Consider the following 27,573-nt stretch of genomic DNA (forward strand, 5'->3'; position numbering starts at 1 on the left):
TTGGGAAGGCAAGAGGACGTGATATAAGAAATAGCGCTGATAAAAGAAAAAGAAAACTTTACAAAAGTCAATTGCTGATTGAAATCCACGAGATTTTGTGTTTAAGAATGACGTCTTCACCAGGGTGCTCCCCCCTACACTAAAAATATTAAATGGCACCATTATCATCAGAGTAACGGGACGACCCTATTTATAAATACCTACACAGCAAAAACTGTGGTGTTAACAGGTGTACATAGAGGACCACACCGGTTGTTTTACACCGGTGTAAAATTTGTGGTGTAAGTTTTACACCCATAGCTGTTATTACAACACCTTTGGTTGTTATATTTACACTCTTTGGTGTTATGTTCATTCTCTAGGGTGTAGTTTTAAAACCTCAGGGTGTGGTCCTCTATTAACACCAACTGGTGTCAGTTTTAACACCACAGTTTTTATAGTGTACCACAGGTGGGTAGTGTTTATTACTGATACCATTTTTGGCTACTGAGCTATTTGCAGTAAAATGATGACGAAAAGATTAACAGGATTAGATACCACTCGTGATTAAAAATTCAAGCAACAATGGTATTTTTAATGAAATCATCAGTGAATGTGTAGTTCCATAGCACATGTGAAACGACAACGATTAACAAGTACGTCACATAGATTGAAAAATGTATTATCAGAGGCAGAACAGAGTTGGGGGGCAAGATGATAGAATCACAGGTAGAAATGGAGAGAAAGTGTAAAAGAAGAAAACAGAGGGAGAGAGAAGAGAGAAAAGAGAAAGGGGGCAGGAGCAAGAAGCTTGCGATACACTCGAACTGCCTTCTCGTCAATGGTGTACGGGGTGAGCTGTATTCGTGATAAAATTGCACGTTGTGCGGCGGAGTCCTGTATTGACCGGCAAGTTGATGTGTGTATGTTCACCAATTGAATTACACGCATATTGGAGAAAAGCATATCAGGCCTGCCGCCGCTTGCTACGTACATACGAGTCAATGTGTGGTACTACACGCGAGCACTGCTGTTTAAACCCTCGCTTGGTCATTGCTGCAACTTGTGAACAGAAACATACCACTGCTTGGATACTGGACAACAATTCTTCAAGCAATTATATTATTTTTTTTATTGTAAGTCACCTGTTTAGGTGTCGTCGGTGATTTTTGTTTTGCCGACCCAAAGGCTCCTACAGCCATGGCCTGTCCGATGGGGTTTTCATCGCCGCCGCCGCCACCGAGCGCGGCCCGCGACCACGACTCGTCGCCCACAGGGAAATCGTCGAGTTCCAGTCATTCTCCTACATCTCCTGAGCCATCTCCTCATCGATCGGGGTCGACGACGTCCTGTACGGCGTTGGGAGAAGAAAATGAATGTAACGGAGCAGGAGCAAAGAGAAAGCTTGATTTGAAGGGTTTGTGCCAAGGTCTGGCCTCCATAGTCTTCCCATCGGTAAGTACCTAGTCATACACACAAACACGTGTGTTCTGAAAAAAAAGGCAACAACTAAAACTTTCTAAACGTTCCGATATGATATAATGATATTGCCCTTTACATTTTAATATCATTTGATATTACATACCATATATTTTTATGAAATATCACAAAAACCATACATATTCATAAATCATTTAAATACTTGTTTTATTGACTTTATCAACTTAATCTTATTTTCAGTGACTGGGTTGAATGTACCTTTAGAGATATTTGGTTTTTATACCAACAGTTTACCGATTTGATAAAATCAAGTATTACAGGATACCACATAGGTTTCATTCGCTATTTTAATAGTTCTTCGATAATGTACATGTATTTGCATTTGATATTAGTGTGTGGTATGTAGTTCTCTTTTTGATCGTCTAATTAGTGTGCCGTTCAGGGCGCGTGTTTGTGAGAGAGGTATGTGCACGTTTGGGATTAAGGGTGTATGAGGTGCTTGAATTTTATTTTAAATTGAAATTTGAAGTACTATAATTTCGACGTAAATATTGCCTCAATTTAAAATTTTATTTCGTAAAGATAGAAATTACATCTTGAATGTAAACACCAATTTCCCCCCTCCTTTAAATGATAAGTAAAAGAATACCATCTCATTGTGATAAATTTGGTGATATTATTCAGTTCGGTAAGTAATTCTGCATAATAAACCACCACGAGGCGGGGGCATGTTGGTCTCAGCTAGTTTGGTTATCTCCGGTAGATCTGAACTGAGCCTGCCGCCACGAGAACACCACCACTTCGATTAAATGCCCCACTCTCGATATGAACTTTAATATAAATTGCTTCGAATCGGTAATGGCAAACGGCAACGATGGGTTCGGTTGATACAGCCTCCTAATTCACTTGAAATAAGATGAATTCTAAACTCGCCGGTGTGAGCTGTATACCTCAGAAAACCACTGGTAGTGTTGGCGAGTGCAGTTCATAAATATGCCTGTGTTTTCGAACACACGTTTGCTGTGGGCGATTTATTCCGCCTGTACATCGGGTTATATACAATGAATGGTAGAGTCAACCTGCATGCACTTGTCTGTAATATCGCGCACGTATTATTTACGTGTGCTGCCTGGCTTATTAGGAAATCAACATAATAGTTGTGATTTGACGAGCACAACCAGAATTCATGTCATTTTGGAAGGCCCTATATATCGTTTTTAATAGGCCAACAATGGACGTGATGCACTATATAAGAGAGACTGCATCCTAAAACTCAAACGTCGCAAGAACACATTAAGGAAATTTATCAAAATTAATAGTTGGATTCCTCTCATAAGATTTATACCACTAATTGAAATTCTGCGAGTTATCTTTATTTCAAGAACCATTTATTTCAAGAACCATTGTCAGTAACCCCCCCCCCTCAAAACAAAAGACGATGGCATATTAAAAAACCCTGAAGTATATAGATTAATATATGTTAAAATAATGGGATGTGTCTGCACACAGTAAGTCTGTTAGTATGTTATTTTTTGCTGTTGATATTATTTAGTTCATCCATAAATCACGCATTCTTGATGTGCTTCACATGTACCTATTCATAAAACTAGACTTTAAAAAGGGGGAGGTATGTCACGTTGCTTAATACATTCTTCACGGGATGCATGCCTTGCTCTGATATTGAAACAGATGTTATTTACAAAATCTTCATGACTGTGCCTTATAATTGGAAAATAGTTATTCAAAAAAGAAAGCTATACTTGATCATAAGCACTGGCATTATTAAGCAACTGGTGTTGTAGGAAATAATATTGACAGGAAAGCAATATATTGCCTCCCTTAGGGATGTCTTTCTTTCGACTATAGTGGCTTGAGTTTGGGGGAGAGGGTTGGGATATAACCACCTATTACCACCTTAACGACTTAACGATAAATTCTACTCAAAACAATTTATTCCGAAACTTATGAATCCCCATATTCCTTCCTACATTGCTTTTGGGGTTTACATGTAAGAGAACGACCTTTTAGTATGTAAGAGGGAGAGAGGCACATCCCGGGGCTCATTGCAGAAAAAAGTTCCAGTCGAATGCAACTAATAAAATCAAACACAAGTCCATAATGCACGCATTTGATTGGATGAAAATCAATTCCAATCGATTTCTGCAGTCGCATAATGATTACAATTCTTCGTGCAACCGGCCCCCTGGTGATGCTAACCTTTGATTCGATGCGCAGTGGTCTGATATCTTCATGGCGATGTCCCTAAGGTATCCCTACACCTGTCCCGGTGTCTGTATCACGCAGCCCAGATCCTGTACATTATGGCATTGCTACAACAGTGTTCTTCACTAATACATGCACAAAATGATTGAGGGTTATTAGTATGAATACAAATGCGTTTGCCCGATAGTCTAGAATTCGTGATTAAGGAAGATATTTCTTTTTTATGTCAACCTCTCAATTCTTAGAACAAACTCTGTAATGTATCCTTGATTTGAGTGTTAAAGATATTTTTCCAGTTCAAAAGTCTACCAGTATCATTTTCATGTGGAGTTGTTTGACCGACTCCCCTTGTATACGGTATATTTCTTTCATAAAGTCTATATACCTTATACATGTATGACCTGGACAATAAATAGCCCCAACAAGATCAAATAAACTGCACTAGAAGTAGAAAGAAAGATAGTAAGAGAAATGGGGGAGGGGGATTTTCGACGTTTGTCTCCAGTCCAGCTTGTAGTAAACCTACTTTCTCCATTCTTTAAATTAGGGAGATAGATAGACAGAATCGTTCTAATCTCTTCCTTCCAATTGCCAGAGTAAATAGAAGCTCGGCCCAAGACCGTGGAAAGTACTGCATGGTCCAATTACAGTAATAAGAGAAGAGAGAGAGAGTAGGGGGGGGGTTGAATGCGAAAATAACATATCCCTTGTTTTTATGCCATTCCACATTTTAAGATCATATATGCTTGTACGGATGTCGTCTGTAAGCAAACAAGTCTATCAGGCTATCATTTTTGACCTCGTATTTTATCGTGGGGCTGAGAAACGAAGCAGGTTTGGGGTGAAGAGAGTGAAAGTTGCATTATCTTGCAATGGACTTTCCGTATCACACATAATTTATGGTATCATTTTAATGATAGAGGCCTAGATTATTCCATGTCTTTCCCCATATCTGCCATGCTTCCACCATTCGAAGTTTTCTATTTTGATGGTTGGCCTTCAAGCGATAAAAGCGCGCGCTTTGAATGGCGCGAAAAGTCAGTACCATGTACGGAGGTATCGAGTAATACGAATAGATCGTCAGGGGAGGTGTTTCTTTTTGTTGAGAGAGGTAGATGCATGTGAGCTATAACGGGTCCCTTAAGTATTCGTATGTATTACATTACGTCCTTATTACCTTCCCGAGTCAGATTCTCACCACCATGCTTGGTGTATATATATGGCGGATTTTCATATTTGCCTGCCTGGGATCAAACCAATCGTAAAATATAAGTCTCATAATGAAGCCTACTGTGGGATTCCATCATCATGATCATAGCGACCAAACAAGCTAGAATGATTCAGAATGATATTCCGATATACGGATCTTTTCCCCGAATTCGATTACGATTGGAATGTTAGGAATCCACATGGAAATAACTGAAGCAGTTATTTTTTTATTCGATTGTCTGTTAAAAACATAATTTTTGGCTCATAAATATGGACCAGTAATAAACTTTTTTTTTGCATTACAAAATTTTTTAAGGTATCTATCATGATATATTAGATGTATAAATATTGGAAATTGTGATTTCTATACTTTCTCTTATGGCGGAATCTAATGACCAACGAGTCTCCCTCTTACTCAATGGTATGAAAGGAATGCTTATTCATGTATTCTATATGAAATATCTACCGAGAGAGGACAATTTTAGAAACAATACACAAAATAAGGAAGCATTAAACCATTAGATTGTGTTTTTTTCTCTCTCTTGATTTATCGAGCGAATGCATGAAGGTTATTCTTAAAAGCATCATACCTTTGACAACCTTTGGCAAATAATTGTTGTTGGTTAGAATTTGTAGTTTGCGATTTTAACGTAGTGAACGATAAATGACGTATAATAGACATTTTTTTTTCTGTGGAATAAGTATTTCCTTTAGAGCAGGAAACCACCATTATTCGAGAACGGGAGATAGACATGCTCTTTAGTTCTATCGTGATATATTGACGAGTTAAAAGTTTTTTCAATCACGGTATGCGAAATAGTGATTTCATATGTTAAAGTTATTTCAAAAGATTGCAATCAGAAACTCAGTCATCACACTCACCACCAGCTCCGCCGCCAACATCACCATCACCACAATCGTCGTCACCACTCTTCGACAACCACAACTACTTACCTGACCGTGACGATCTCGATCATCGCAACCACTATACCATCAGTGCCATTATCACCATCCCCGAACATCTACCACCAACCCCCTCCCCCAACAACAAATGGCACTACTAAAGGGATGTTCCGGGCTGAAAATATTTATATTTTAAAAGTTAGAGTAGAATTCACTGAGCAAAATGCCGAAAATGTCATCAAAATCGGATAACAAATACAAAAGTTATTGAAGTTTAAAGTTGAGCAATATTTTGTCGTCATGAATATTCATTAGGTGGCCTGATGATGTCACATCCCCACTTTCCGTTTTCTTATGTTATTATATTAAATCATGTTTTTTCATTATTTCATGCTTGTGTAATTAGTATGTCTCCCTTATAATGAAATAAGTTGCAGCAATCAATATCCAATGCACTAAATCAGTTGTCAATCCAATTTTTCTAGTTCTTGGAGGAAAAAATTGAATAAACCTGCTTTCATATAATAAAATACAAAAGAACAAGTGACATCATCAGTCCACCTAATGAATATTCATGATGGCTGTTTCCCAAAATATTGTTAAAAATTATAATTCAATAAATTTGTTATTTGTTATCCGATTTTGATGAAATTTTCGGCAATTTACTCAGTAAATTCTACTCTAATTATTAAGCTATAAATACTTTCAGCCCGGACCATCCCTTTAACACAACTCACACCATGCACCACAAGCATACCACTACCTTGGCCAATTCCCCATCAACATCAGCATTTGGTTTCTATTACCGCTACATCAGCCACTAAAATCATCTTTATTAAGCACCATCTTTAACTTCATCGCCACCACCGCCATTTTAATTACGACAGCCACCACCACTATCGCCATGCCATTGCTACCATTTCCAACATCACCCCAACCACCAATACTCTACCAACAAAAATATACTATCAGAACTTTAATATTGCTGCTGCTGCTACAAATACTTCTTCTTTTGATACAATAATGATTGCTACTTCTGCAACAACTATTGCTACTACAACAACTTCTCCAACGACGACTACTATTACTTCAATTACTACTAATGTTACTACTCTGTTACTACTACTACTTACACTATTACTACTACTACTACTACTACTACTACTACTACTACTACTACTACCACAACATCTACAACGACTATACAACAACAACTGCTGCTACTACTACTACCACCACTACTACTACTACTACTACTACTACTACTACTAAGAGTAGTAGTAGTACATGTAGTAGTATTACTACTACTTGTATTACCACCGACTGCTGCCTCTACTACTACAATACTATAGTGTCACCATATCTATCTAACTATCCTTCGATTAATAATAAATCTGCTTTGATATAAGTGCTTTACAAACACACACACACACACACACACCCTCACACACACACACATATATATATATATATATATCAATCAATCCACCTTTAACCTGCTTATTTTTAACCATAATGAATAGGGTACAGATTTGGATTACTCATTCATAGGTCTTAATTTCCACTTCTATCTAACATTTATATCTACCTGTCACAGACTAAAATGTTCACACTTTCACACATAGGGAATAAAGCCACCATCGACCTTCACTTCTCTCACTTGGAAGCTTGTTGATAATGATGCGTGACAGTCGAACAAATCTCCTGTCACATTGGAATTTGGTTAATTACTGGCATTCAAAATAGGATGTTATTGGTTTGTGTACTATTCATTATAAATGTAATTGATGTCGACAATATGATTCCTCATTTCCAATTCAATTTAAGTTGATTAATATGAGCCTGCTAGTCATCATCCGTGATACAAATAGCGTTGATATCAAAATGAACCAAAACTGTTTCCTTCCTCTGCAATTTTTATGCTAAAATGAGAATATCTTGACGATAATTCTGTTAATATCTTTAGCAGTTAGTGAACAGAAACATTCATGAAAATAATCTTGCAAGATATTTGTCTTGTTAACAGAGAATTGTTCATCAGTTGTATTTCATCAACGTTACAGTCTGACAGTCACACTAACGAAGCCTACTACAGACTGATCGATAATATGCCATTGAAAATAATGTTATAACTTTGATTGATCGGGGGTCTCTTTTTGTTGGTGTGACTTAGACAAAGGGAAATAAACAAAGGAAATGGGGGAAACAAAATAAAAGAAATAACAAACAAATCAATTTCTTCTCCTTCACATTTTACCGAGAGTTTACTTTTAGGGGGAAAATATCTCTTTTTTTTTTGGGGGGGGGGTAATATATTATTAGTATAAATGCGTAAGAGTTTGGAAGGGTTATACATCGAGGCACCAACAAAAGATATTTAATCGTAAATGCCCAGTTAATAATGTTGAGTTTTAATTCGAGTTCTACACCGACTGAAACTTAGCGATCTCAAGATCTGCTCTTTAAATTCAATAAATCACAATATCAAGTCCATGACATTTGAGAATTTGAAATACAGGTATTTTATTCATTCCTCGAATGTCGACATGACTGTTTCTCCTGGAGAGTATTATATTTTCTATTTTTAGCCGGAGCATTCAATTATATTTTCAGATACATAGCCTGTCTTTGACTGTGGTTATTGAATATGGGTGATTCGAGCTTTTATCATTTATATTCCTTGGGCTGCAACTTTCATTATGAAACAAGCAAAATGGTATCACACTCAAGTAATCTTTAACTGCATTATTCGTGCAAGGTTTTCAATTAACATGCCCTGTTTCCGCTCACATATATTCGTTATGATGACGCTGGCAAATTCTAGCTAGGGCATTGATATTGGTTATTGTAATCATTTACGAAATCATAAAAACGTTTCGTGTAATAAGCTTATCAGGAAATTAAAAGAATACCAGATCGCAGTGATGATCGTGGTGATGACGAAAACATAATAGAAGCTAAACCAGATCTACACACTGTAAAACTGCGGTGTTAAAACTGACACCAATTGGTGTTAATAGAGGACCACACCCTGAGGTTTTAAAATTACACCCTAGAGATTAAACATAACACCAAAGAGTGTAAATGTAACAACAATAGGTGTTGTAATAACACCTTTTTAGGTGTAAAACTAACACCACCAATTTAACATCGGTGTAACGGTGTAAAATAAATGGTGTGGTCCTCTATGGACACCGGTTACAACCACAGTTTTTGCTGTGGACGAATAGATTAGGAATGTATTAAATTGTATATCTATTTCGTTTTTAGATCACTTGTTTTGAAAAAGGTCATTTTCAGTCTTAATTATCACAGGACAAATGAAAAAGATAAAGTAATTGAAAAAAGTGATGCACTCTAGCTTTTGTAAATTATGTAAGTGTCAAATGCGGCAATTATAACCCAAGTCAAGATGCGAATCTGGAAGTTAAGAGAGGGATATATAACATTATCAATGTAGATTTGGCGTTTTCGAAATACTCCGTAATATATTTTAAGAAGTGATTTAGTGATTAAACTTCTTGCTAGATATATCATCAGTAGTGTAAGATTATTCATTCAAATGTATATCCACATCTAGACATAATTATTCAGGATCACATTTACATATGTCTTTCTTATAAAGAGGAGGGATTAATTAAAAAATATAGATATTTATCGTAATAATCTAACGGTTTGTGCAAATGCATGTAATGAATAAAGGGGAAATCTTATGATTTGAAACAAATGACATAATACTTGTTTCTTCATGTGGAGGGTGTGTCCTTCGGTTTACCTGTTGCCCCCCTCATCTTCCCCTCTCTACATCTGTATCTCGCTCTCTCTATTCATCTTTCTCATGACGCCGTTGACTTGTATCAGCGCACAATGTAGCTATGACGACAAGTGTACCCCCATCTTCAGTTTGGGAGTGGATCGGTTAAGCTTTCAGCAACGTATTAAATTAACCTTTCTCCATGTATTTTCCCCTATTTCCTCTACACTAAAGCCCCCCCCCCAAGTTTCTCGTGTTTATTCGATCCATGTAGTTGTCCATGGAGCACCGTAACGTAGCATTCACATAGAGACACCATGACATAATATTTGTTAGTTTTCCTTAATTTGCTGTAAAAGGCGCCCTTAACTTGACAATGCCGTAAACAAAATGGTCATTTGCTCATGATTTATTGCGCGATTAAATTCTTTTTTTTTTCTTTGATGGAGAGATCCTGCGCCCGTTGTGGACGTATAAAGTTAATTGATTCTTGGGTGAAAAGTGTTCGAGCTAATAGCTTATTCTGGGCACGCCTGCTCATTGATTTACTCGTGTTCGGATGTGGACTGGAGTTATGGCGTATAGATTGTGTTCCTCGGTGCCTCTAGTCGTTCCTCCTACTCACAAACATGAACAAAATACTGCTGGGACAAAAATGTCACATTATTCTAATATAGTCTACCTCGTTCTGTGCCCTTATATTTTGCGCGGTAAATTCCGTCTGTCGTTCAGTCACATTACAGGAAAGAGCATGTTAGCTAGAGAATGCAGCATGGTGATAATTTATTATGATTATCGAAAACTTATTGAAACCTTCTGTAGAGCAATAATGTGAATGGCTTATTTTACTTTGAATTTACATAAAGGTAATTAACGAATCCGATCATTCTGACTATTGGGGGAAACACTGTATCGTAGAGGAAAACAAGTTTGAGGGGCAGAGTTTTAATCCGGTCCACTATTTTTTTATCATTCGTGAGCCAGCGTCCAAGGTGACGTAAAGTTGATGGCCTATTTTTTTTAAAGGGCTTTTAATTAAAAATGAATCAAATTTAACTAGCTTTTGACGTACAGTTTATGATTTATATTCAATAATCTTAAAATGGATAAGCTAAAATCATATACCTGTAGATGTAGTCAATATTACCTACCTGGGCTCGTTATAGTAGAGACCTGTCTCTCCACAAAATGATTTTTTCCCCAAGGTATTGGGAATAGGTAAAATTTTCATTCAAGAGCATATATGATTGTAAGAGAGGGAAAGAAGCGACCGAGCGGATTGCCCTTTACTAATGTTACAGAATTCTCAATTCCCTGTATGTTTGTTGAAACACGAAATGCAACTTCACGCTTGGAACTCTATTTTTCACGTTTTAGATTTAGTAATCGGATGAGAGGCGCGAAATAGACACTATCCAAAGCGAATAAGCAGGTTAGCTGACATGTTTAAACCTTATTCTGAATTCTGAACGTTTTGAGCTCACCACCTCGAGTCATATCCAAGGTTGACTTATCGATTCTTAGTGCACTTTAACACACCGGTGCCACAGTAATCGCTTAACTAGCCTTTGAAATATTTGACCTATTATTCTGCCCAGTGAACACGTTTTCCTATCAAGAACCTTGAATATTTGTTACGCTTGAATGCACATTCTTAGTCGGAGGTCACGTGACACCAACCGGATTTATCACTGTGCTGGATTGAGAGGCCCTATCAACCCAAAAATCAGAAAAATTAAACATCGTGAACCCCTTCCCTTTCGGACTTTCATTATACCCGAGAGCCATATGCAAATAATTTGTTTAATTATCGAATATTAAACTCTAATATCCAGACGAGACTTTTCCACTCCTACTGTGGATTGTACCGCAAAATGTTAACATTCATGAAGCAAACACGATTAATAAATGCTAAGATTGGTTTGATATGATCAGCGACTCGCCCCCTGTCCCTCTCTCCCCTGCCTCGAGTCATGCCGTGACTCTGTATCGCTGGGGGCTAAATATAGCAGCATTGCACGACACAACCATGGATGACATGCCTTGCCTTTGAGAATGAAAACATGCTGCTTCTGCCGCTGGAATCATAATAATGGGCAGAAATAATGAAAACCAGGCTTGGACCGTGACCTTTAGTTTCGGAGTCACAAAAGAGAAGTCAAAATGAAAGGAATGAGCTCAAAATTTGATACACGAGGGAGGGGAGGAAAGTCCTTACTGCCCGCTAATGGCTCGAGATTGACGAAACATGGGATAACTAATCATTGTTACCGTATGATGTTTAGCCCAATTTCAAGGTGCACTGCACCTGAATGAAATTAACCTTATTGTTTTCGAATTTGAGAATATCTGAACTAATGAGTACGCAGACCGTCTAATCAAGTCCCTGAAATCCCATTCATAAAATTCGATTCCAAGGTTATGCTAAGAGAATTGTCAAAAACAAAAATGTGAATTTTTCGTTGCTGTTCACCCGAGTTAACTTCAGGTATATGTAATCATGGCATGGTTCCGGATTATTTTTTTCTTCCTAAAGTTCACTTGTCAACATTTTTCTCAATCATATTGTCATGATACGTATCCTATTAGGATAAACAACATGTCACCATCTGGAGCGATGTGGCCCAGAGGATTAGTCTCCTGACTTTGAAACAGAGGGTCGTATTCCCAGCCATGGCGTAATTTCCTTCAGCAAAAAATTTATCCACATTGTGCTGCACTCAACCTAGTTGAGGTGAATGGGCAACCGGCAGGATTAATTCCTTAAATGCATGAGTTCTGAAAGGCAGCTCGAGCTTAAGCCCTGGAAATAATTAATAATAACATTGCGCCTCGGAATAGAATATTTCTAGATAGATTGCGCTATATAAATGCCTATCATTATTATTATTATGAACTCTGGTTAAAATTTGTCAGTTAACTGTGTATAGCCAACTGTGACCCAAATCCTTAATATTACAGGTTCAAATTGACAGCTCACATTATTAAATGCTGTGTTAGAATAACAATTGAAAAGCTTTTCTTCATCAATAACCATGAAGTTAAAGCACAATATAAGAAACATACCATGTAAACATTCTATTACTTTCGGCTTCCCATAATGGATTTCGAAAATGTTTGAACTCGCCCTTTATGGGTAGCCAAAAGGGGCAAATCTCTGTTTACGATATTATCGTCAAGTATGTCTTCTTGAACGTTTTGATGTTAGGTAGGATTTATGTAGAAGAACCGAGCATCGAAGTAAATTTATTTATCAGGAACTTCAGAAATGAAATACTAGAATGGACGAAAAAGAGCAGGAAAATAGAAATGATACAGAAATGATAAACTACTTAAACAGATGTGAATGGAAATAGAATGCAATTCTGTGGGAGGGAAAAGATAAAGAGCTTTCTAATGGAAGCGATAAATGTTTTGACCTCGATGATGATGTAGATGGAATTTTATTTGATGAACCCAGGTGTGTCGTTTAGGTGAGGTATTATCGAGAGTGTCATCAGGACTTTCATTCCTTTACATAAATCATCCCTTGTCTTCCAAAAATAAGCGCCATTAAATATGGCGACGGCGGGCCGTGTCGTCACACTGTCGCCTATAATAACTCAAGCGTGGACATCGCATTCTATAAATACTTGGTTTTTATTGCATACCTCTAATTTAAGGCTTGACCATTTTAGGAATGTGTGTTATCCATAAATACAGTGCGTCTTGGAAAATGGTTATCCTCTTTTTTTCTATTAAATCGGTCTGAATTTATATTTTCAAGTATTCCAATGGTGTGTTTTGGTTGAAAGAAGCTTTAAAGATGAAGATGCCCTTATATATAATTTGTTAGAAAAAACACACACACAAATGATTAATCATGCATGCTTGAGTGAATAGGTACAAGTTTTGACGGGAGGGTCAAAAATAGATTAGCACAAAAAAATGCACTAGGTTGAAATTTCCACATCCAACAAAAGTTCCTTTTAGCGATTAAAAATGATCGAAATTTAAATGTTCGACTCAAATATGACCATCTATAGAAATATAATTTTGTAGTCAATTCTCATTCTGCCTGGCACAGTAAAAGCGACTATTGAAAAAAGTAGCATTTTTCCACTGGATCATAAGAAATAAAAGCCAAATATTGTCAAAACTGATTTCCACACGCATGGTCATCTTGGAAGACCACGTCATGTCATAAGCTTTTACATTGGATGAGTGGTCACTGGAAGAGTTGGGGTGCCCTTTCGTATTTACAGAGACAAGTTATGCCTCAGTGAACACAGATGACCTGTGATGAACATTGCTCCTTCTATCGCCGGATAAGTTTAATTGGCAAATACATGAGCTAACATCCCTGAAAGACCTGTTTTTAGATAAGGTAACAAGAACTACAAATTTGAACAGTTTTTATTGTGAAACATCGCACAGAGGAATGTCCTTAAAGGACAAGTCCACCCCAGCAAAAATGTTGATTTGAATAAAAAGAGAAAAATCCAACAAGCATAACACTGAAAATTTCATCAAAATCGGATGTAAAACAAGAAAGTTATGACATTTTAAAGTTTCGCTTAATTTCACAAAACAGTTATATGCACATCCTGGTGGGTATGCAAATGGGAGACTGATGACGTCATCCACTCACTATTTCTTTCGTATTTTATTATATGATATATGAAATATTCTAATTTTCTCCACATTGTCAAGTGAAACACTGATTAATTCCTCCCTGAACATGTGGAATTAGCATTGTTCAATACTATACTGTTCAGTCAAGTTTGTCCTCATTGTCAAATCTGTAAAAAATGAAATATTGTATAATTCAAACAAAAAACAAAAGAAATAGTGAGTGATGGATATCATCGACTCTGTCATTTGCATGTCACTGAGTTGTGCATATCACTGTTTTGTGAAAAATAGCGAAACTTTAAAATACCACAACTTTCTTATTTTACATGCGATTTTGATGAAATTTTTAGTGTTAATGCTAGTTTGACTTTTCTCTATTTATTCAAATCAACATTTTTCTGCGGTGGACTTGACCTTTAGATATTCCGTACAAAGAGAAATGAAATTTTAAACTGACATAGCGTAATAGAAGTTATGATTTGTTACTTTTTTGTGATTGGTGGCTGGTTGAAATGGACCAAATTTTCAGATGGATGTGTGAAGAGTGAATGAAAGAATACAAAAAACCGGAGACATGATATTATAAAGTTGATTGTGTGTTGTTGGAGAGTGTGTCTTTTGGCGTATATATGTGAGGGTGTGTGTGTGTGTGTGTGTGTGTGAGGGTGTGTGTGTGTGAATGTAGGTGCCGTGGCCGAGTGGTCTAAGGCGCCTGGCTATACATGGAAAGTCCGGAGTTCGATCCCCGGCCGCGGCACCTATGCCCTTGAGCAAGGCATTTAATCTACAATGCTCTTTTATCCTGCTTTCAAATAAATGGAAATGCTATATGCATTATTGGTAACTAGGTGTGCACTTGTTTAAAAAAATATTATTATTGAACTCAAATCTTTCATCGTAATCAGTCCTTGTTCTATAATTCAGAAGCTGTTTCTTAAGATGTTCTTGAGGGTCTTCAGTGATAATTTTTGATGCATGCTGGCCTTGGTGTACATGTAGTAGAATACACACACATACACACACTAACACACACACACATATATATGTGAAATATAAACATCTTAAAGTTTCACGTATTGGCTTCTGTAAGGTAACAAAATAATGTTGAAGATAATGCTTTCATTGCCAATAAAGTATTTATTGTTCACTCGAATTTTCGACGGTCCTCCGTCTTCTTCAGGAGTTTACAATATGCAATTTATATATATATATACATATATATGTACATATACATATATACAAATATATATATATATACACACACACACCCACACTGTCCCTCCCTCCCCCACACCCACAATATGTCTATTTCATTGCGTGCCTCTGAATTCTGTGATCATTGCTGTTGAATACCATGATTAGGTTATTAATCATTATTATCCGTTATCAAAATTGCTGATGTTATTGTAACTGCTCTTGTTATTATCATTTCTTTAAGCACCCCTATCACTATGACCATTATTATAATTATCATTAGCATTATTGTTGTTATTTCTTCTCTCTCTTCTTTTCTATTTCTTTCTCCTCCTCTTATTTTCGTCATCATGATTATAATGACTGATATATATTTTTAGCACCATACTTACAGATAATGAAAGCTATGTAATAATTGCCTTTTCATGATATCGTATGGTATGGAAATTACAAAATAATTTGAAATTTCTGATAATTTCTCTCATTTCGCATTTTACAAGTGGATCTTAAAATTCTAATATTTTTAGTGATATGGTGGTGCTCTTACTCAAGACAGCGAATCCGTTGGAACTGCTTACTAGAAAACGTATCAGAAACATCTAGAAGGCACTTAAAAGGAATCCATGTGGAGTCCCGTCCATTTGAATTAATATGCTGCATGTATATTAATGAGGTCGGCATCCTACCTTTGAAATATCACTTCTCAAAGTGAATTCGACAGCTCAGGTTTTTTTTAATGCTGAAAATTCAAATTGGCTTCCTCTCTGTTGTCATGCTGTTGGTACATTTATTTTACCCAATCTAGACTGTAATTGTATATGTTGCCTGGATACCTCTTAAGGAGTGCCTTTGCGCCAATCGTACATAAGAACCACTTACTGACTCTTTTCCTCCGGGCACCCTTTTCTTCCGCAGTATACGTGTTTTCATTCAGGATTTATTTACATACACTTTAAGGAAATCAAACGGCCCCCAATTCATTTGTCAGGGATACCGTTTCGACTAATGCTTGTTTGGATGCCAAGGGATGCTGTGTAGGTGCTTGAGAAGATTACCAGACACATATAGATTTGCAGCATTCTTTCTGTTATATTTTTACAAGCACGAACTTATAGTGCTACCATTCATGAAATATTAAATATTATTTTTTATTGTGGTAATTTGATTTAGATCGTTAAAGAATATTGAGCAATTTGGTAGTATTTTTTTTCTTAATGAAGGATATTCGAATACTCATTTTAAGGTATGGAATCATTTTGAATGAAGGTTGCATTCTAGACTTTTGTTCATTATATGCAATTTGTTTTACTGTAGACGTAGGCCAAGAGTACTGATCATAAGTATTGCCCGTTTATATCAAAGTGCGATTGCATTTCCACAATTAAAATAGGAAATATTGAATTCGAAACCAAAAAACGGGTTATATTCATATTTGTCCAACATTAATACAGGCTGTGTTGTTCAAAATTAACTCTGCATTTCGTTGACTCGCACTTTTCACATGCATCTTTGAAGAATTATGTTGCTCTGAAATCGTGGAAATATATATCGTTTTGCGGAGAGACTGTAAGTCTGCACAGGATACACGTGCTATCTTCTATCTTTGGAGGATGTTCAGCATTTAAAATGAATCCAGACTTATAGAAATGTATACGTCATCGTGGTCAACTACTTATTCAAGGCTATTGTTTGAGACATCTTATCATGTTTCATCTTCAGAGATTATGGAATGATGGACTAGTATGTGACACTTACCGGCATGAGAATATCATTTACGACATAATTCCATGCATTCCCCATGCGATAAGGTCGTACATGTACGCACGTGCGCACGCACACAACTCTCAACGCGCACACTCACTTGTGACATGGAATCTTGAGGAGCTTTTCATGAAATTTGATGTTCACCGACTAATATGCTTTCAGCCAATCAGATGCTAGGGTTAGCAGTAATTTATAACAACAGACAGTGAAAATCACTGACTCGTTGTTTCATGCAATGCTCCCCTGAATACCGATATATTGCACACCAAGGATAATTTCATTATTTATGTGTTCTATTTGATCGTTCTGCAATCTCCGAAAACTGGAGCAGTAGAACAAAGCTCAAGGTAATTTTACAGTCACACCAACGAAACCGATTCCAAACCATCCGATATTATATCATTGGAACTATAATGATCGGTCTTCGATTAAGTTTTAAAAGAGTGTGATTGTGACGCAGTTCATAAAAAGAACACAACTTAAATGTACACTGAGTATACTTTGGCTTGTATGGCCACTTAGTGGAATGAAATCAGTAGAAACGTTTGCATTTATTCACGTACAATTATGTAGCCTGTTTTGATACTATAATTATTGGATGAATCGTTGACCATGAAATTGTAGTTTGGATGTTTGTATTATTCAACATGCTATGGTTTCACGCAATTTATCTGATACTCATAGATCTTGCCTCATATTGGGGTTGTCCATAATTCAAAGGGGTGCTTTATTTCGCAATTCCTTATGAAGAATTGATTTTTAAAAGAATAAATGTTTTAACGTTTGATGGGAAAGGTATTTTATAAATATATAATTCTGTTGAATTTATTGATTATCATTGCGTCGAGAAAAGACCACATGGCCTCTTTTTTCATAATGATGATTCTACATGTGATTGCTTGACCCCATATTTGAGCATATGACGTTAAAAGGAAATTCCAACGTAGTGATGTATTTCAGTTATCAACATTTTGTTCGAGTTTGTGTGCCCATTTCTACTTTGCTTTCCTTATGATAGAACATTTTATATTTCAGGAAATATGCTATTCATTTTACCATAGCTATTTCATTCTAAATGATCTTTTTATACGGCTGTAACGGAATTTCCAGATAAATATGCCCATTTCACAGAACAAAAATATACAACTAAAAACAACTTATACCAATGACAGCATATCACCTTAAAATGATTCCAATTGAAATAAAAAAAAATCGGATCATTTTTATTCCGACATACATCGAAATGCTTATTCAATATCAATCGGTTTCTTGAAACATATCTTTCTGCACGTATGTAAGCCCAGGAATAAACGGATTTTGAACAAAAACAAATAGAGGATTAGGTGATACGGACACTGGAAGGGAAAGCTTTAATGTGCATTGGGGGCTAACGGCCTGGCTTATTTTTTCCCGTATTATTTTTAGGGGATCCTGTTTCTGCAGGGGTGGCAATTGACCCAATTACAAAGTTAGTGGGCTTCGTTAGGGTAGGGTATTTCTAGGTAATGCGGCCACGATGATCTTTAGTAATCAGCCCTTCCTCTTGTCTGCCAGGCTACCATTGATTCCTCAACGCGCACCTGCCACAAAACGTATCCACTTAATACATCTTTTTAACACTTAAAAGACGAGATGAGCGTAGAACGACGGGGTTTTTAGGGACATTAATTATTTTATTGCATGATAGAAAAAAGTGCAATAATGACTGCAGGCACAAAAACTTTTTGTACACTTTTGATTTTCCGATAAGATGTAAAGCAAATGAGGAAGATAGCTCTTTTGAGTGGCAAAATAAACTTAACGATACGAAAATTAGGTTAATCATTTTTTTTTAGAATAAAGTCTGTGCACATTCAAATATCTTTCCGTTTTTGGATTGCTTAAGAATGATTTTTAAAAGATTTTTTAAAAAAATCATTGCGATCATCATGCTATAATTCCAAAACTTTTTTGTGGACTGCATAACTGTAATGGAAACTTGAGGTATTCTTAGGTTTATTCTGTAACCTGTTTAATACGACTCACGTTTACTCGATGTTTGATTCAGATGAACGTTTATGTTTTGAGTATGACGTAATGCCGAATTCTGTGTAAATCTTGCTCAATGTTGTGTGAATGTTTTCTCACTTTGACATTGCTTTTACCTAATGGGACTAGATTATGCAGGAATCTCAGTCGGCCTAACAATTCCTTGATTGAACAGATATTATGTTCCAGTTTGAAAACAAAATATTGGGCGAATCTTACTCAACCCGATTTTAAAATTTTATTTCAAGCAAAATAGGGCATAACTTTCCCATTATTGTATCTACAATGGAAAGTTTTATTTTCATTGGCTGCTACCATAATGAAGAAAAATATCTTCGTAAAACACGTGCCAGGTCTAGGGACTCGTATCATAAAGACTTACAAATATGGTAACATTGTTAACTACTATAGAAGTCTTGACTGTGATTGGGTGCCCTCTTACCATCGCAGTTTCCAAATTATAATTCCTTGTGAAACGTGGCCCTTGTCTTCTGATCAAATCTAAAAAAAAATACTATTAGCAGTTTTTCTTGTATTTTTTTTTATACTTTCTTGAAAATTTGGCGCCACCTGGTCGTTCAACTATCGTCCCACATTGACATCGTGGAACCTTTCATCGTGTTCATTATATCAACTAAATGACCAGCAAGTGCGCCCTTGCAGTGTTACATATCCCCAGAATAGGAAACACTTCATGAGAAGTGCTTTAGATTTGATTTCACCCACTTACATAATTTTTCTTATTTTCCAACCCGTAAACGATGGCTCTAGTCTTCGGGATATATTCCGGAAACCTTGAAAAATTGAAAATGGCAGTAACAAGAGCCTGTTGATCAATGATGTTTACTTGGGGGACATTGAACTTTGCCATAAAAAATATCGGATGCAGTTTTATGTTTCGTCACCTGGGAGTTCCTTGCGAAGCTCAGGTTACTTTGAAAGATGATATTCTCCTCTTAAACACTTGAATAATTTGTTGAGACCCTTTAGCACATCTAGTTTCTCTTGTGAAACTAGAAAAACCGGTTTATTTTATCACGCTGCTAGTGTGAATACACAAGTTGAATAAAAATGTTTCTTTTTATGTATTTAATCTACTCGACAGTGTAATGGTTCGTTCAACAATTCAGTTATTTCTCCTTGTGTATTCTTGTATGATGACGTAATTTATTTATATAATTTTATATCAATTTATAACACTTCATATTACCTTGTTTCGTGGATGGAACGAATATGTCATTAAGAAATTACGTTTATAATATTTTGTTTTCCAAACTAACATTTATCTTATTATTTCGATGAACTGTCTTATTTTCATGTATCATTCGATGCTATTTTCACAACTGCGCTAAAATATGAAAGAAAACTGACTCAGTAATTACCCTTTGAAAATGAAATGCAAAGAATAAAATAAACAGAAGCGTACAATACATAGATGTAGTAACGTATAAGTGAGGAGAATATAATTATTGGCAAAAGGTGTGATAATGGTAATTATTCATCTTTCCATTCTTCAGCTGTTCTTTTTTTCTTGCAACATAAGTGATAATTTTTCATATTTTTAAGTAGGTAATGTTGAACATTTCTAAGACTTTAAACAGACTAAAAACTTAGTTGAACACAATCGGGAGCCTCTTGCGTGGTGACAATTTTCCCCAGACCTTTACAGATGCAGTCAAAAACAAATGGCAACAGATTTTGCTCTTTTTAAATAACAAAACAAATAAATCGCAAAAATACGTTCACCCTGCTCTGTACCCACTTAGTTTTGTTAAAAAACAAAAACAGGAAAGAAAAAAAACATAGTCAACCGGAGAGCTCTATCGATAATGCAGTGGAGACCCTTCCATCAATCTCGTCAAAATCCCTCAAATCCCGACGTGTATGTTGTCTTACAACCTGCTTGCCCAAATGTGATTGATTAACAGAGGTAGCCCGGCCCTGGATGTCAAAACCTCAAGGATCAACCAACTCCTCATGACCCCTCTATCTGCACTTTAATAAGATCATCAAAGACTTCTCCTATACTCCACCACATCATCTGCAAGATGTTATCTACCTGTCAGGGAATTCTCACTCTAAAAGACACTCCTGCTTAATTTTTACCTGGTGCTTTACAAGATTCACTGCGTGTCGTCACTTAGTTGTTACATTAAGCAGATTGGTAGCAGCGTTCTCGAAAAAGATTGTTCCACTTCCCAAAGTTCATTTACTCCTTTACTTCTTGTGAAGATCTGGGTTGGTCGCTCAATAGATCCAATTGCTTTTGCGTAACATGCTCTTTTCGTAAGTGTTAAAGTGCAACGGACAATTTTAAATATTCTTCAGCCGCTAGTATTTAATATTTCTGAGCTGCATCTGACAGAATGAGAAATATGTTGGGGTAAGACACAATATTAAAATTTCTTGCACAGTTGTGGGCATCGTCCAAAGTACGGTATCCAAACTGAACTAAATCAAACACGGCTGTACTGATTATATTGTATGATTGACAATATACAATGTCAGAAAAAGTGTTACTTAGTAAATTTGGAGCGATTTGGCGTTTTCACATGATGTCACAGGAGAGGGAAACAATGGGAAAACTATGTATATGCATTATAACATATAACAACGAGTTTATCATGCATTGATGCATATGTTTTTTCCCCCTACATATCTTCCTTCTGGGAACACTGTACCTCCAGGAAGACTTTTTTGGTATGGTGGAATGTTACTGAAAAAAGGGCTATTGTTGTTTACCGCGTGCATTCGTAATTCCGAAGGTTCGTATTTCCGATGGTTCGTAAGTCCAAAAACGAAATGTGGTTTGTTATTCCGAAGGTTCGTTAATCGGAAACGAAATGAGGTTCGTAATTCCGAAGGTTCTTTATCCGAAAACGTAATGATTAAGGAACCTTATTTCGTTTTTGGACTAACGAATCTTCGGAACAACGAACCTTCGGAACAACGAACTTTATTTCGTTTTCGGAATAACGAACCTTCGGAACAACGAACTTTACTTCGTTTTCGGACTAACAAACCTTCGGACTAACGAACCTTATTTAGTTTTCGGACTAACGAATCTTCGGAATATCGAACCTTATTTCGTTTTCGGATTATCGAACCTTCGGAATAACGCCACAAATGTTCAGATTAACGAACCCTTTTACGTTTTCGGATTAACGAACATCGAGGTATAGGCAATGTACGTGTTTCAGAATTACGAACCTTCGGAATTACGAAGTATAACCGTTGTTAATATCCATCTACATGTATTTATGTATTGTATATGAATGACAACGTAAGCTTAATAACCTTTACCGGATAGGTGATCATTATTTTGAATCTTGGGCAAAGTTAGTGATTACCTGTAATGCTACTTCTTCTACCCACTGCTATTGCAAAAACAATAGGTATAGCAAAGATCTGTTGTTATGATACTGCTACTACCTTTTATATCAATTCCACCGATGCTGCTAAAGCATGTATATTATTTTACGATTACTTTGCTTCAAATGCAGTTCTGCTGCTGCTACCGCCGCCATCACCACTAATACTACTACTACTACTACTCCTCCTCCTCCTCCTTCTACTACTTCTACTACTACTACTAGTACTCCATTTAATCTATTTAAATGCCTCATGATTTAATCTATTTTACAACCAAATGGGGTTGAAATACGCTCCTTGGTCCAAAGCCTCTGAGAAAGCACAGCGTGAAAGGTATTTCATACTATAGGATTTGTTCGGGTATTTAATTCCGATTATCGCCCTCATGTAATACTGCCGGAATGTCATAAATCAAAAATTAGCATTCACAGGTCAAGGCTAAAATTTCATCCTTAATTACTCCGCCAATTTATGCACGCAGTATTTTGCATTTGCGAGTCCGTTTCCGTTCGCACTCGCAATGGTATTAGAGACCTTGCCATAATAAAGATTCTTTGTTGAAGCGGATTCAATATTTACTCAATTCCAACTAGGTCTAAAATCACCCCGATTATCATTCATTTCCCTGCCGCAGTATGTTATAGAACGATGTCAATTGTTCTTGAATTATACACTAATCGGATCTCGTGATTCAGATTAGGCTTGGGCTTCAGGTTTTGCCTTTTCAAGCAAGTGGAGTAGCGATTCAGAAAGATTTTAATGGAGGAAACATGCCTATTAGTACAAGATGGCGATATCATCAAGCCAGGGCGATGAGAGGCGATGGAACATGACTTAAAAGGAAACTAGGTTGATTGTCAGAAGTGGACTGATTCGCAGTAAAGACATGATGAACAAATAAACCTATATCAAAGCAAGGTTTCTTTTCTTCAGATATTTTTGCACTATTATTCCATCTTTGCAGAAGCTTTTACCGCATTGTCGCAGGATTAAAAGGACCAAACTTTATTTTTAGATTCGCCGCTGTAAAACCTGAAATAAGATCATAATACTACTTTAGAGTCAAAGTTACTTTAGGAAAGTAAAACATGAATGTCATACGTGCACTACTAATGTGTACATACACTGTTAAAACCCCCATGATTTACCCCCCCCCCAAAAAAAAAAAAAATCCATTCTGTAAATTCATAAAACAGAATTTCTATGCAAGTTAACAGAACAGATCTATTTAAAAAGGGTGTTTTATTCAAGGAAATTTGTAAGATTCCATACACCAAATACCATTTTCCTGTGAGATTACGAAATCTGGTAAGATTACAGGTGTTCTAGAGACTCTGCTGCAGGAACTTCTTTTATTTTAAGGATAAATTTTCAACAGTGATATAGGAAATATATCAAAGTTGACATAGGATAAATTTTAATTACTTATAGGACTACTTGATGAGTTATGTTTCAAGTTCACTGAAATGTGTTAATTTTGTGATTTTTAGATGATACTCGTTACGATTTTTCATTATTTTTTCATTGGATGTTCTCTTGATTTTGGTAATTGTTCTATCAGCAATTAGACCAAATGGACATCAGACGAACTCATTGTGGGCGAACCAGGATTAGCCCATATGGGGTGAGATCAAATTGAAAGTCGACGAAGTTGGATTTGGCCAATCAACAATTCTGCGAATGAGGGTGGTATCAATTCTTATGCCATTATTAGAGGAATGTGAACTTTATTTGAACAAATAAACTTAATTAATGACTGCTACGTTCTATCTACAGAAATGTCACACCTTATTCATTCAATAGGTTTTTAATACATTTTCGTTCGGAATGTACTTATACTATGCATAGACATATATACAATTTTCTGTGTTTGGTGAACATGTCAATATGATCATATAATCTTATCTTCCAGATCACTTAAAGATGGCTGTCACGCGCTTTTAGAATGCTCAATATCCCTGCATACCACTAAAGCTTTATAATTATGCACGCTGCAAAGAAAAAATGATCAATTTGAATAACTAAAAGAGTACGTACATGTATATACTGTGTGATTTTGCATTCCGACGCCCTCGTATGACCGCCACATGCTGTGAAATGTTTTAACGAACTATTTCACAAATACGATTGTGATGGTAATCAAGAGGTTTAAGCGGCAAGAACAAAGGACGCAGAAATTCACCCAATTCCAGGACAGAAGGGAAAACTGCACATACACGTTACCATACACACTCGCACACTACTATAGTCACGCTCGCGCACACATTTCTTTTGAATCGGAGGCGACAAACGTAGATACACATAAGCCGATGCACTGAAGTAGAAGGGAGAAATAAGAGCATGGCAATCGGATTGCGACACTCCCTGGAGTGCTGAGTGATTTCAAGAGAGATTTTTTATTAAACTGCCTTCTTCACAGCTATGCTGGCTTGTCATGTGATGCAGTGGAGTAGATTGCTGAATTATCAAGAATATGATAGATCTATACAAGCCGCCACAAAAACACGAGTGTAGCTTGATCTGACGTAAGAAAAGAAGACTTTTTATAACAGGCATTTATGACCAACTGACTCTCGCTTAGTTTCATAGTACTTAAATTACGGTATAAACAGACCATTATGTTCTCGAATAATTACCTCGCTTTCTGTAATTTAGGTTAATTATTGCATGATCATAACATGATATGAGACGAAGATGTCGTTACGGAGGTTAAGAATTAATAAAGACGGGGATGAATGGCACGGGAATAATGTTTCTCTAATGAATGGGAATGTTCACTGAAGTGCTACAAGATTGGCAATTAGATTCAATGATGATAGTGCCACGAAACATTATCCAAGGTTCATCGGGGAAGTCATCTTACTGTGTCATCTGACTATGTATGTCATCTGAAGTAGATATGAAACGAGTTTGGGGGGTAATCACCGATCGACTTCTTTAAGGAATCTAGAGCGAGACATGATAAGATCCGGTGAAGCTTTGAGGTTGTATAGGTGTTACTTGTTAATTGGTAGATCTTTCACCGGAGCCGGTGCAAACTTGCAATATTAGAAGCCGCAGTAGCACATAGGTGTATTGGGAGATCTGGTAAAGACATCGGGCGGTGATGATCGCACCGCCAGTTTTTTTGCTGTCTCTATCATCCAAACCCATAATCAGATACCGATCATACCATGGCTGTTTTACAATTAGACATCAACGTTGGGCGCCCAAGTGTGAGAGTAAGGCATGTGCTTGCCCAAAATATCTCCTTCGCAGGGTTCTATGACTCTTCGCCTGGTGAATTAAGGGGAAAACAGGAAGAAAAAAAAATGTTCTCATATGACCATAGTTATAGCTTGAGTAATATTTTTCTCAATTTTTCTATCATCGTTTGGCAAAAGTGCTATAAGGTTGATGTACGTGAATTGTGTAAAATATACACATATTGTGAAATGCAAATATCTAATTCAAAAGAAATAGTGACAATAATCGATATGTTTTTCAGAAAGGAACGTTTGAAAATGTGCGATAAAGGAGCTAAGCTGGAGAGAAAGATGGGTTTGATGTCGAGATAAAAAGAGAAAGAGAGATGAAAGGTAAGGGAAAGACAGAGATAGAGGGGGACTGGTGATACGACAGAAAGACAAGAAGGAGGAGAGAGAGAGGGGGGGGGGGGAGGTTGGGGACAAAATGCAAGGGGAGCTTCCAAGCTGGACAAAATATTCTGTCTTCAAGGTGGATAAAATATCCTTCATTTCACTTCGTAAAAGTACGACACTTCACTCACACCAGATCATGCGTGCTGTAACCCATGCAATAACTTTCCTTCCCTGTCTTTAGAAATAGAATCTGGTAAGAATCCGACACTTGAGCAGAAAAGAGACTTGTAAAGATAAAAATCAGAGCTGATAAGAATCTAGGAGTCGGGGGGGATGATAAAGGGGAGTAGAGCGTCACTCAGGTAGGGGACAGATGGCAGCGGTGGATAGTTCCAGACGAAAATAGAACTTTTCCCGATCTACGACAGCATGTAAGGAATTGGGATATTCAGAGGGAGCGTTTGCTTACAAGCTATTCAATGCAAGAAATTGTAATAGCTTAGAGCAATAATCAGTTGAAATCATTATCTATTTCATGATGTGCCTCCCAGAAGCAGTGGAATTTCGGATCTATATTGTGAAAATAATGATGAAGTTTACGTTTCTTATAGAAGTATGTTATATGGATTTGACCTGTTGAAATGTAAATTGATGAACAAAGAAAACAAAAATAAATGAATGAATATATTAATTAATGACTAGATAAATACATGAAATATATCAAGCAGCTTTCAAGTTGTTTGCTCCCCATGCTTTATGATATAAAGCAAATAAGTTCCATCGGTGCAGGTAATGACACAGACTATCATTTCAAAGGCAACTTTCAATGTACAGTAGCTATCTTCACGAAGCTGAGCTAGGGAATGGAAGCGTCTACTTATTGTCGTGGATTAAGTCATGCTTTGTATAATCCGCTAAAACGAAAGGGTAATTATTTGCTTTGAAATCTACATCATAACCGATCTAAGTGTTGAAAGACAGGGAAAAGCGAATTTCTCAAAGATAGTGACACCTAAATTGACACGACCGAACTTTAGAAAAAAAACCTGGCGAATTTATTCAAAATAATTACACCTAAACTGACAAAAAAAGTATAAAGTCAATGCATCTTAACGATCAGCTTTAGATTCCGAAATTGATTTAAAAAAACGTATTATCCAGCCATAAGGGTGACAGAAACTAATTATTCTTGATGATCTAATTACCAGTGGTTCGTTTCTCTAAATGCACCGCTGTTCTCAATCTGCTGATTCTTATAACATTATTATATCAAAACTACCAGATTTTTTTCTCTCCTGTGATATTGTTTATCCTGCGCATCTGAAATGAGGAAATGCGCTCCCTTCCACCTGATAAAGTACTTTCAGCTTGTTTCAAAGTACTATATCCTAGGTATAAACAGCACATTCTATACTCAGTCAAGTATGTTATATCCATTTCTGATTCACTCTCTGACGTCGTCACGTTTCATTTTCACCTGGAGTTTAGACTCGTGCCCTATTTCAAATATTC

General features: G+C 36.6%; 1 protein-coding gene across 1 annotated transcript in view; it reads left to right on the plus strand.

The window, feature by feature from the left end:
• Window positions 1-1,179: 1,179 nt before the first annotated feature.
• LOC121430596 (guanylate cyclase soluble subunit alpha-2-like) overlaps window positions 1,180-27,573 on the plus strand; it is a 142,300-nt gene continuing 115,906 nt past the window's right edge. Inside the window, exon 1 of the mRNA XM_041627916.1 lies at window positions 1,180-1,434. Within this exon, the coding sequence (XP_041483850.1) occupies window positions 1,180-1,434 (255 nt within the window). The remainder of the gene's footprint in view (window positions 1,435-27,573) is intronic.

This window comes from Lytechinus variegatus, chromosome 1 (genome assembly GCF_018143015.1).
Source record: "Lytechinus variegatus isolate NC3 chromosome 1, Lvar_3.0, whole genome shotgun sequence".
Taxonomy (NCBI): domain Eukaryota; kingdom Metazoa; phylum Echinodermata; class Echinoidea; order Temnopleuroida; family Toxopneustidae; genus Lytechinus; species Lytechinus variegatus.